The following is a 13,294-nucleotide window of genomic DNA, read 5'->3' as shown; positions in this document are numbered from 1 at the left end:
TTACTGGCTAGGAGACCTTACCCAATTACTTAGCCTTTTTCAACTCCAGTTTCCTTATTTATTAACTGGAAATAGTAAAATACTTGTCCTACCATCTCTCAAGATTGTTGTAAGCATCAGATGAGATAATAAATTACTCTTTTTAACTAAAAAGCATTATAAAATGTTGTTCTGAGTTACTCATATATACTGCTAAGCAACTTCTGTTAGCCTTCTCCATCACTCCAAAAGAAATGAAGTGTATAGCACTCCATACTTTTCCAATTACGTCACCTAACATACTATGCTTCAATGTAACTACTATCCATTTGTCTGTATGTTCTACCAAACTGCAAACCCTTTAAGGGTTAAGTCCATGTTTTCTTGTTTACCACTGTATTCCAAGTGCCTCACACAGGCACTAAAACAAATGAATATACTTTGACAGAGGGAAAATTTTTCCTTGCAGACTTTTGCTATCAAAAGTATTGATAAAGAAGATACTTAGGGGCTTCCCTGGTGGTCCAGTGGTTAAGAATCTGCCTTGCAATTCAAGGGGACATGGGTTCAACCCCTGGTCAGGGAACTAAGATTCCACGTGCTACAGAGCAACTAAACCTGTGCACCACAACTACTGAGCCCTCACACCACAACTAGAGAGCCTGTGCATTGCAACGAAAGATCTGCGTGACGCAACAAAGATCCTGCATGCGTCAACTAGGACCTGACGTAGCCACATAAGTAAATATTTACAAAAAGAAGAAGATACTTAATAGTGACTTGTGTCCACAGATTCTAAATATTGACTGGAAAGAATGCAAAGAGAAAGTCACAGAAATACCAGAGTAGGATACCATTTGTGATCACTTTATATTGGGGGAAAAAAAAAAACACTCTAACTATGCTATCAACTAAGAGGGGCTTCCCTGCTAGCTCAGCTGGTAAAGAATCAACTAAGAGAATTATCACTCACCATCATATTTTGCTAGAACTGCTTGGACATCTGCATAGGCCTGTAATTCTAAAAGTGATTCTAGGAGATTTTCATGGATGTTCAACATGGTAAGAGGAGGAAATTCTTTCATTAACTGTATATTAAAAGAAAAAAAGATTAAAATTATAGCAAATGAACTCAATACAGAAGTAGAAATTCTTTATTAAAACTTTGGAGACTCAACCTCTAAGAAATTTGTGTATATTAAGTATCTTGTTATAAAACTATCAACTGAAAAAAAAAAAAAAAAGATTCTGGGGAATCCCCTAGGGGTCCAGTGGTTGGCGCTTTCTCTGCCAGGGCCTGAGGTTTGATCCCTGGTTGGGGAGCTAAGATGCAACAAGATGCATGGTACCACCAATAAATAAATGTTACAAAATAAAAAGCCACACAGTGATTATGCATTAACTTAACCAGCAACTTAAAACATATTTTCCGTTTTGAAAGAATAAAGATAAAGGTTAAGTCATCAAATTTACTTACATCTCTCATTATTTTTACTGCCTCTCTTATTCTTCCCAATTTTCTTGCACACATTGCCAGTCTTCTTTTAATATACACCAGTACATTGGTATCTCTCCCTATTTAAAAAAAACAATAAATGACCCAAAACTATCACTTTTATATTTTGACCAGCTATTTCCTTAATATATTTATCGATCAATTTTATTAGCCTGGAAGGCAAATAATTTTATATACCCTGGAAGGTTCAATTAAAATTAAATTGTGTCAGAATGGTAGAATATTAATAATTGTTGAATTTGGGTAATGAACAATGAATGAAAGTTAATTATATTGCTATATTTTTATAGATGTTTGAAGTTTTTTATATTAAAGGCTTAAAATATATATATGTATATATATACATATAGGACTATTTTTGACTCTACATAATCTGAGTACAGTATATATAAAGTAATATGTGTATACTAGGCAAGTAGATTTTACTATTAAAAGACATACATTAATAGAAGAAATAACATGAATCTATTAAGTTTCTGTATAAACAATCTACTATTTTAATATTATCCATTATTTTAACTGACAAAAGATATTCAAAACAAAATTTATATACTAGTGTAAATTTTTGCTCAAGGGCAAAACTACTTCTAGAAAGGGCTAACAAATATTTCTGAACCTATCCCATAACTAAATTTGAGATTATACAAGGACAAATGGCATGACTTTTTTACAGATGTAGTTTCATTAGTTCTAAACTGTAAGATTATATATTCCCACAGTTGTGTGTTATAACAACATGCATTAATGAAACATCCTATATACATCAATATTTAGTTTAGAGAGAAAACATCCAAATTTTAATTTCCACAAACAAAAGATTTAGAACTTAACTCCCAGCAGATAATTCATTATATAAACATATTTCAATTTATTGCCTACTCTTTGCCAAAATCATGAAATTAAACCCTCCGGCCACACAATATAGCAGGAAGCAACAACATTACAAATTCTAACATCTTTGGTAAGTGTCTCAATCACAACTGGGAGAGTATGCCTAAGAGTGGAAAGAAAGGATGTCAGCTGCTATGGCCCATATGATCTCAAACATACTGTAGAGAAAAAAACCACCAAAGAAAGAGTCAATACCAAGTGTAAGGCTGGTTTTTGTGCTAAAGGGCCACTCCCTGGCACTATATGGAGATATTTTTACAGCCTGAAGAGCAAACCAAATGATATATATACCTCTACTACTGCTTAGGTAAGGGTGGATAAAAGTAACAGCTGTTTATCATTATTAGAAGGTTCTCTTGAATCTTGAATATTTTTGAGTTGTGTTTCTCCAATGACCAGCCCAATTCTTGCATGAAATAAATTACTGTTAAGTTTCAGAGCAGCACATCTCTCAATAACCAGAACAGATCTATTCTCTTCCACAAACATTCTCTAGCTAATACACATTTCTGTCTTGCTGACTTGAACAGATCTGTTATATCTCATGAAGAGCAGCTAACTTTTAAGTATTAAGTTTTTAAAAATTTATTGTATTGTGTTTTACACATAAAAGAGGCAACTGCAGGAACTAAAAGACAGGTGAAAATTAGTTCATATTCACTTACTCAGTTGAGCTTCATGCTGAGGACTTTGGTGCTGGCACTGTTGTGACCGCCTATAAATTGTTTCTCCTGCCTTGAGTGCCTGTTTAAATAACCTTTCGGCATCTACAATAGTTGTTGCTTCTTCCTCAGCCAGTAGAACATATGCAGTGGCACAGCTTTAAAGAAAGCAAGCAAGACAATTTTAAGGAAAATGGTAAAGCAAGTAGTTTCTTTCAGTTCAGTTCAGTCGCTCAGTCGTGTCCGACTCTTTGCGACCCATGAACTGCAGCACGCCAGGCCTCCCTGTCCATCACCAACTACCGGAGTCCACCCAAACCCATGTCCATTGAGTCGGTGATGCCATTCAACCATCTCATCCTCTGTCATCCCCTTCTCCTCCTGCCCTCAATCTTTCCCAGCATCAGGGTCTTTTCAAATGAGTCAGCTCTTCGTATCAGGTGGCCAAAGTACTGGAGTTTCAGCTTCAGCATCAGTCCTTCCAATGAACACCCAGGACTGATCTCCTTTAGGATGGACTGGTTGGATCTCCTTGCAGTCCAAGGGACTCTCAAGAGTCTTCTCCAACACCACAGTTCAAAAGCATCAGTTCTTCGGCGCTCAGCTTTCTTTATAGTCCAACTCTCACATCCATACATGATCACTGGAAAAACCATAGCCTTGACTAGACAGACCTTTGTTTGTAGTTTCTTTAGGGTATGTCTATTTACATAACATTTCCCTATCTTTACCTAACTTTCTGTAACAGGGAAGAAAATTTTCTATTCTAAGTTAATCACTAAAGGGATGTTGCCTATAAACTTAAATTATACATAATAATACAACTCTCAGAACTCTGCTTCCCAGGATACGAGCATTATGCTATAAGACTTTTATTTAGCTCACAGGAAACATCTTGGCCAGGCCCACCTGGGAGGAAGAAATTAACACACTCCTCCAGGGGTGGCTAGGAACCAGGAAATGTTTGACTTCACTCCTTTCCCTTTTAGTATAAAAGAAGACTGAATTCTAACTGAGGCAAGAGCGTTCTTTGTAAGCATAAATGCACCATCTTCTTGATTTTCTGGCTTTCAGAATAAAGCTGTTATTCCTTGCCCCAACAACTCATTGCTCAATTATTGGCCTGTCATATGGCAAGCACTCGCTATGAGGTCGGACTTGGTAACAAATTTCAGTTATTCATAAACACTTTCTATTTTTTGTTTTTGTTCTATTACTGTTGTTATACCCCTCTTGTGAAGGGGTATTAAATTGTGTTTTTCATTTTTATTTATCTTATGATGAGTGACATTGAGCACCTTTTTATGTACTTTTTGGTCATTTATATATCTTCCTAGAAAAAATGTCTATTCAAATCCTTTGCCCATTTTTAATTGGGTTGTCTTTGTTACTGAGTTGTAAGAGTTCTTTCTATGTTCTGAATACTAGGCCCTTATCAAATATGACTTGCAAATATTTTCTCTCAACCTGTGGGTTGCATTTTCACTTTTTTGACAATATTCTTTGATTGCACAAAAGCTTTTAACTTTGATGAAATCTAGTTTATCTAACCATCCCCAAGAAAAAGAAATGCAAAAGGCAAAACAGTTGTATGAGGAAGCCTTAAAAATTAGCTGAGAAAAGAAGAGAAATTAAAGACAAAGGAGAAAATGAAAGATATACCCATTTGAATGCAAAGTTCCAAAGAATAGCAAGAAGAGATAAGAAAGCCTTCCTCAGTGATCAATGCTAAGAAATAGAGAAAAACAATAGAATGGGAAAGACTAGAGATCTCGTCAAGAAAATTAGAGATACCAAGGGAACATTTCATGCAAAGATGGGCAAAATAAAGGACAGAAATGGTATGGACCTAACAGAAGCAGAAGATATTAAGAAGGGGTGGCAAGAATACACAGAAGAATTATACAAAAAAGATCTTCACAATGGTGTGATAACCACCAGATAACCACGATGGTGTGATCACTCACCTACAGCCAGACATCCTGGAATGTGAAGTCAAGTGGGCCTTGATGCTTAGGAAGCATCACTGTGAATAAAGCAAGTGGAGGTGATGGAATTCCAGTTGAGCTATTTCAAATCCTAAAAGATGATGCTGTGAAAGTGCTGCACTCAATATGCCAGCAAATTTGGAAAACTCAGCAGTGGCCACGGGACTGGAAAATGTCAGTTTTCATTTCAATCCCAAAGAAAGGCAATGCCAAAGAATGTTCAAAAAACACACAATTGTACTCATCTCACACGCTAGCAAGTTCAGTTCAGTTCAGTCACTCAGTCGTATCCGACTCTTTGCGACCCCATGAACCCCATGAAACATGCTAGCAAAGTACTGCTCAAAATTCTCCAAGTCAGGCTTCAATAGTACGTGAACTGTGAGCTTCCAGATGTTCAAGCTGGATTTAGAAAAGACAGAGGAACCAGAGATCAAATTGCCACCCGTTGGAAAAAGCAAGAGAGTTCCAGAAAAACATCTACTTCTGCTTTATTGATTATGCCAAAGCCTTTGACTGTGTAGATCACAACAAACTGGAAAATTCTTCAAGATATGGAAATATCAGACTACCTGACCTGCCTCCTGAGAAGTCTGTATGCAGGCAAGAAGCAACAGTTAGAACTGGACATGGAACAACAGACTGGTTCCAAATCAGGAAAGGAGTATGTCAAGGCTGTATATTGTCACCCTGCTTATTTAACTTATATGCAGAGTACTTCATGCAAAATGCCAGGCTAGATGAAGCACAAGCTAGAATCAGATTGCCGGGAGAAATATCAATACCCAGATATGCAGATGACACCATGCTTATGGCAGAAAGTGAAGAGGAACTAAAGAGCCTCTTGATGAAAGTGAAAGGGGAGAGTGAAAAAAAAGCTGGCTTAAAACAACATTCAAAAAACTAAGATCATGACATCTGGTCCCATCACTTCATGGCAAATAGATGGGGAAACCATTGTTTCAGTGGTTTCAGTGAAAGACTTTTTCTTGGGCTCCAAAATCACTGCAGATGGTGACTGCAACCATGAAATTAAAAAGACGCTTGCTCCTTGGAAGAAAAGCTATGATCAACCTAGACAGCATATTAAAAAGCAGAGACATTACTTTACCAACAAAGGTCCACGTAGTCAAAGCGATGGTTTTTCCAGTAGTCATGGATGGATGTGAGAGTTGGACTATAAAGAAGGCTGAGCACCAAAGAATTGATGCTTTTGAACTGTGGTGTTGGAGAAGACTCTTGAGAGTCCCTTGGACTGCAAGATTCAACCAGTCAATCTTAAAGGAAATCAGTCCTGAATATTCACTGGAAGGACTGATGCTGAAGCTGAAACTCCAATACTTTGGCCACCTGATGCGAAAAACCAACTCCTTGGAAAAGACCTTGATGCTGGGAAAGATTGAAGGCAGGAGGAAAAGGGGACAAGAGAGGATGAGATGGTTGGATGGCATCAGTGACTCGATGGACATGAATTTGAGCAAGCTCCGGGAGCTGGTGATGGACAGGGAAGCCTGGTGTGCTGCAGTCCATGAGGTCACAAAGAGTCAGACACGATTGAGCAACTGAACTGAACTGAATCTTTATTACTCCCTTCCTTCTGCCTTGAGTTTAGTTGGCTCTGCATTTTCTAACTCCTTAAGGTATAAAGCTAAGTCCTTGATTTAAGATCTTTTTTCTTTATTAATGTAGGTATTTACAGCTATAAATTTTTCTCTGAGCATGTACTGCTTTTGCTGTATTTCATAATTTTTGATATGTTTTCGTTTTCACTCATCCCAAAGCATTTTTCTAATTCATCTTGTGATTTCTCCTTTGACATTATTTGTCTATAGAGTTTGTTGTTTAATTTCCACACATTCCAATATGGTGAAATTTCTGAATTTTCTTCTGTTACTGACTTCTAGTTGCATTTCACGGTAGTGAGGGTAGATAGTTTATATGATTTCAATCATTTTCAGTTTATTGAGAATTATTAATGCCCTAACTATGATGTATCCTGGAGAATGTTCCATGTATACTTCGGGTATATGGAAATGTTGTTGGGTAGGTATCTGTTAGATACAGTTGGTTTACAGTATTGTTTGTTCAAGTCTATTTCTTTGTGTATCTTTTGTCTAGTTATTCTATCCATTATTGAAAATGAGGTGTTGATGTCTTCAACTATTATTGTTGAACTCTATTTCTCCCTCAATTCTGTCAGTTTTTGGTTCATACACTTTGGGGCTGTCTTATTAGATGTATACAAGTTTATAATTGTTGTATCTTCTTGATAAATTGAACTTTTGTCATTATATAATGTCAAACTTTGTCTTGTAAAAATTTTTGTCTTAAATTCTACTTTGTCTGGTATTAGTTTAACCACTCCATTTCTCTTTGGCTACTATTTGCATGGAATTTTGTCTACACTTTCACTTTGTACTTGTGTCCTTGAATCTAAAGAATTTAGATAGCATATAGTTGGACTACTTTTTTTCCCTATCCATTCTGCTAATCAATGCCTCTTAACTGAAGAACTTAATCTATTTACCTTTAAGTAATTAGTGATAAGAAATTGTTTCCTCCATTTTCCTATTTGTTTTCTATATATCCTGTCTTTTTTGTTGCTATTGTTCTCATTTCCTGCATTATTGCCTTCTTTTGTGTTAGATATTTTCTAGTATACCATTTTGATTCCCTTACTTCTTTTTATCATATTTTTTATTTCTTAGTGTTTAACAGTTAACAATTATATTTAACAACTTACAAAAACCAAGAATGAATTAATAATAATTTAGTTTCAATAGTTTCAAAACTTTGCTCCTATATCGCTTCTCCCCCCTTATGTTGTTATGGTCACAAATTGCAACCATATAAACTGTACATCCATCAACATAGATTTACAAGGACTGTTTTATACAGCTGTCTTTTAAATCATATAGATAAAAAGAACTTCAAACCAAAAAAAAGTTAATATTGACTTCACTTGCCTATGTAGTTACACTTCTGGTGTTCTTCACTGCTTTGTGTGGACTCAAGACTGTCTAGTATCATTTTATTTCACCCTGAAGGCCTCCTTGTAGCATTTCCTGTAGGAGAAGTTCAGGTCTACTAGCACTGAACTGTTTCTGTTTATCTGGGAATGTCTTCTTCTTCTTTTTTTTTTGGAAGGACAAGGTTGCTGGACACAGAATCCTGAGCTAACAGGTTTTTTCTTCCTGAACTTTAACTATATTATTCCACTGCCTTATATGGTTTCTGATGAGAATCAGCTGTTAATCGTTTTTAGGATTACTTATACGTGATGAGTTGCTTCTCTCTTGCTGCTTTCAGGTACCTGCCCTTATCTCTGGCTCTTGAAAGCTTGATTATAATGCATCTCATTGTGGATATCTTTGAGTATGTCTTATGTGGGGTGCACTGAGCTTCTCTGATGTATAGATCCAGACCTTTCATCAAACTTGGGATCTTTTCAGCCCGTATTTCTTCAAATAGTCTTTTTTGCCTTTTTCTCTCTATCTTTTTGGGACTCCATTATGCATAGGTATGTTTAATAGTGTCCCACAGGTTTCTTAGGCTCTGTTCTCTTTGCTTCATTCTTTTATTTTTGACCAAAATCAAGTTTGCTGATTCCTTCTTCTGCCTGTTTAGATCTGCTGCTGAACCCCAATAGGAAAGTTTAAATTTCAGTTAAACTTTTCAACTCTAGAATTTCTATTTAGCTTTTATTATTTCTACCTCTTTACTGATACTCTCTAATCTGAGACAGATTCTCATAGTTTCCTTTAATTCTTTGTATATGGCTTCCTTTACATCCTTGAGCATATTTTAAATAGTTGATTTAAAGTTTTTGTCCAGGAAGTCCAAAGTCTGGGCTTCCTCAAGGGCAGTTTCTATTTATTTCCTTGTCTCTGTGAAAGGCATATTTTGCTGTTTTGTATGTCTTATTATTTTTTTGTTGTTGAAAACTGGAAATTTAAAATATTATAATCTAGCAACTCTAGAAATCAGATTTCATCTCCTTCCCAGGGATTGTTGTTGCTGTTTATAGTTGTTTAATAACTTCTGAACTGATTTTGTAGTTTATTTTCTCTATCATGAGTGACTAGTGAAGTCTCTGCTCTTTTAGCATAATGGCTAGTTAGTGACTTGATAGAGATTGCTCTAAACCCCTGAAATCAAAAACAAGACAAAAAACAAGTCTTAGCAGATGGGTTCTGTGTGTGTGTGGGGGCATACCTTCAACATCAGTCAGGCAGTTTACAACTCTACCTTAGCTTTCACTTTCTGTTTGTGCAGGACCTGAAAGTTAGACAGACATGAGAGCTTAGGGCCTGAAGTCTTTTCTGAGCAAGTGCCCAAACTTGGGCATGTGTGTAGCTGCTGAGATTCCAAGGAATATGTGGAAGCTTTTAAAAACCTTTATTTCCCAGTTTCTCATTCCTCAGCCTTTCCCAAGCTTTCTAGTTTGTCTATTGTTTGCCTGTTGTTACCCCTTGCTCCTGGCAGCAGGCCCTAATACATTTGCTGTTAAATATTTTTAACAAATGCCAGCCCACCCACCCCACTAACGGCACCCCCTCCCCCAGTATAGCTGTGTCAGTACTGGGAGAGTTTCAAATTAACCAAAGTAAAAAAGGCAAGCCCTTAGAGCTGGTCCTTCACGGGTTCATCAGACCAGTCAGACCATTTTAGACCACAGTTCTTTGAGAATATGATCCAGTCTGCTTCCTTTGATAGACGGAATTATACCCAGAAGGATGACTGTTGTCTTCAAGGCGGTTACCACTGAGCTAGGGGGTGGAGGATGGGGTTAGTGTAAGTTAAAATACCAAAAATAAATAAATAAAGCTCTCTTAAAGAAATTCAGTTATTTCTTAAAATTGATTAAGCATTCTTTAGGTTGCAATAAACTTCTGATTAGTTTTCAGAGTCTCAATAAACTTGATTCACTCCTTGTTGAGTTCCCTACACTGACATTTTGTTCTACCTTGGGTAAGTCTTCTTAATAAGGATTAATATATCTGTGGTAGGGGAGAAAGGAGGAGTACAGGGACAATGATAAATTCACATTATTCAGGAGGTATTCCTTGATTAATCCCAACTAGGCCCATTTTTCACTCTTGGCATTTATTTAATATTAGATCAATGTTTATTGATCTGTCTTAAATATTAAGTTCACTTATACTTTTTAAAATACAAAGTTGATAAAAGGAACTTAAAAAAAAATGCTACTAACATTAAAAATAATAAGGTTAGAGCCATGTTTTTCTTATTTTGAATTCCTTTCCCAATCCTCCAATCCTACTAGCAACTAGAGGTCTCAGGACTGAATGAATGCTTTCAGTGAATGACATAAATGAAAAACAAAATTAAAATGAGTGGCATAAGTATTTTAGTACTCTATCAAGTGTCATCATCAATTAGATCAGTATTCTTCCTTTTGAAAAATATTTCTACCTAATTTCTATTCAAAAGCACAGAAGATAAGTTTACAATTTCAGAAGCAAAAAACAAATGTCAATGAACACTGCAAATCTGTCCCTAGTATGCAAAAAGGGGACTATTAATGACTCCAAATGTCTTAGGGATAGAAAAAAGGAAACAAAATCATATGCCTGGGTTTCCTGCAAAACAAACTTATTTTCCATATATTGTATTTCAAACTTACTCATTGTTTAATTCTAAAGCTTGATAGGCTGCTTTGATTCGAGCTGGAGGATTCCTTTCTCTCCATGCCTTCTGCATAACTGTAGGAAAAACATTTCAAAAGGTAGATGAGATGGCAAACATAAAATATCTTATGCAAAACGTACAAAGAATGATTTATAAGAATAAACAAAGATTAAATAACATGTTCTCAAACATAAACAACAAACTGGGGTGATGGCTCACATTAACCTTATGAAAAGTTTACAATAAATTTGGAAGCTTCACATAAAATAGAATAATATTATTTCTCTGATTTATATGAATAATAACATAGGTGGTACTCAGTCAAGTTAACCATATCATTATTATACACGAACATTTATATATCTAAATGTATATTAAAATTGATATCAGATTATAATTAATGAAATATTCTTGTTCTTTTATCCTTTTGGAAAGGTTCTATGGAACTGCTAAAAATACACAAAAACCTTAAAAACCAGAGTTTTTATCTAATCAAAGATTCAGTTCATAAAGAATGCTTGAATTTGTATTTTATATTAAAGGGGGGAAAAAAGGAATTAATTTAGGACACAGTACATTTATGGAAAATATGAGTCTCTACTAAGAGTCAAGAAAAGCCTGAATTAGTATCTCTCTGGAATAACAATATTAGTTTTGTTATCATTTACTATACCAAATTTAAAACTTCACATTAAGCAAAGTTTCTTTAAAATTAAACAAACAAATAAACAAAGAAGATCCATGAAACTATTTGGCCTATTTCAAGTTTGATAAGAAAAATAGAGAATCTATGAATGTTGCTTTTGGACAGAAACCTACAACTGTCCAGAAAGAATAATATGGAAAACGTTTAAGTTTTCCTTTGGAAACAAAATATTAGTCTTGGCTTAGAAATGGAGATAATATATTCTACTTGTGTAACAAAAATACATTTCTCATATCAAACATGTCACTAGCTAGCTGACAGCTAATGCTTCCTGAACTTGACAGACTGATGCAAGTCAGCACCCATATGATAATAACCAGGTAAAGAATAGCATTTTGCTTAAACATTAAAATATTACCTAAAAATCAAATATAATACTTAACTTGCCATTTTTAATGATGAGGCTCTCTTCCATAAGTTACATAATATTTTCAGGTCTAATTTTGACATTGAATTTTATTAACGATTTAAATGGTTACCTGGTACTCTAGCATATTAAGTATACATAGTAATTTATTTAACCAGTTCTCTTTTGATGGATAATTAATTTTTTGCTAATATAAAAATGATATAAAAACTATGATAAACATCTTTTAACATCTATCTTTGTATATACCTGGCCAAATATTTCATTTTTAGAAGTGGAATGGTTAAAAACATATGCATCTTTTAAAGGACTTTGGATATATATTCCCAAATTCCTCTCAATGAGATTGTATTAATTCACATTTTTTCCGGCAGTGCAAGAGAGTGACTATTTCCCCACTTCCTTAATAACCCTGAGTAGGAAAATCCCATGGACAGAGGAGCCTGGTAGGTGGCAGTCCATGGGGTTGCTAGAGTCAGACACGACTGAGCGACTTCACTTTCACTTTTCACTTTCATGCACTGGAGAAGGAAATGGCAACCCACTCCAGTGTTCTTACCTGGAGAATCCCAGGGACGGGGGAGCCTGGTGGGCTGCCGTCTATGGGGTCACACAGAGTCGGACACGACTGAAGCGACTTAGCAGCAGCAGCAGTGTCAATCTTTGCTAATTTAATACATGGAAACTATCTCACTTTCATTTGTATTTCTTCAATTTCTAGCAAAGTCATCTAATCTACCATTAAGCATTTATTTTTTGTTATTCATATATTTTCAAATACTCTATCCAGCCCTATTATTCCTCACAACCAATGTAATTCTAAGCTAAAGAGGAAACAGGAAATAAAGAAGAGGAAGGAAAATATTTACTTCCCTCTAAAACAAGGTTTAGAAATCATTTAGTATTCAATGGTTGATTTAGTATTTAACTGTTGATTTATTAGAGTCTTCAAAAGTTCTCTTTAAGAATTCACGATATGCTGAAGAAATAACACAAGCAGTTAACAATTTAATCAAATTTATCTATTTTTCAAGTTAAATAATATTCTAATATGCTAACAAGCAGAAGGGACTAACTACCATTCAATCTAAGACCAGAGGTCAGAAATATAAATGCCTTGAGACCTTGCAGAACTAAAGTACATGCACTGTCTAGAAGAGAGAATCACAGTTAAGGTCTAACTGATTACTGCCAAGTGGAAATGTGGGTCCATATTTTCCAACTTAAAATTGTGAAGCTGGAGTTTAATGTTAAATAGCCTCTTGATTATATCTGTTCACTGTCCTAAACAAACAAATCAATAGAGTAAGAACAAAAATCTACTAATTTAGTAATTACTAATGACAACAACTATTTCTGCTTTATTGACTATGTCAAAGCCTTTGACTGTGTGGATCACAATAGACTTTGGAAAATTCTGAAAGAGATGGGAATCCCAGACCACCTGATCTGCCTCTTGAGAAATCTGTATACAGGTCAGGAAGCAACAGTTAGAACTGGACATGGAACAACAGACTGGTTCCAAATAGGAAA

The 13,294-nt window shown here is 35.3% G+C and overlaps 1 protein-coding gene across 7 annotated transcripts in view; it reads right to left on the bottom strand.

Moving 5' to 3' along the window:
• The window catches only part of ST7L (suppression of tumorigenicity 7 like), a 144,308-nt gene that overhangs the window by 108,213 nt on the left and 22,801 nt on the right, over window positions 1-13,294 (bottom strand). For all 7 annotated transcript variants that reach the window (XM_010830806.1, XM_010830805.1, XM_010830809.1 and 4 more), the window contains 4 exons: window positions 10,684-10,762; window positions 3,052-3,206; window positions 1,457-1,554; window positions 953-1,067 (listed from right to left, as the gene is read on the bottom strand). In XM_010830806.1, the coding sequence (XP_010829108.1) occupies window positions 953-1,067; window positions 1,457-1,554; window positions 3,052-3,206; window positions 10,684-10,762 (447 nt within the window). The remainder of the gene's footprint in view (window positions 1-952; window positions 1,068-1,456; window positions 1,555-3,051; window positions 3,207-10,683; window positions 10,763-13,294) is intronic.

Source organism: Bison bison, unplaced genomic scaffold (assembly GCF_000754665.1).
Source record: "Bison bison bison isolate TAMUID 2011002044 unplaced genomic scaffold, Bison_UMD1.0 scf7180017864519, whole genome shotgun sequence".
Taxonomy (NCBI): Eukaryota; Metazoa; Chordata; class Mammalia; order Artiodactyla; family Bovidae; genus Bison; species Bison bison.
This window is presented reverse-complemented; position numbering and strand designations above follow the sequence as displayed.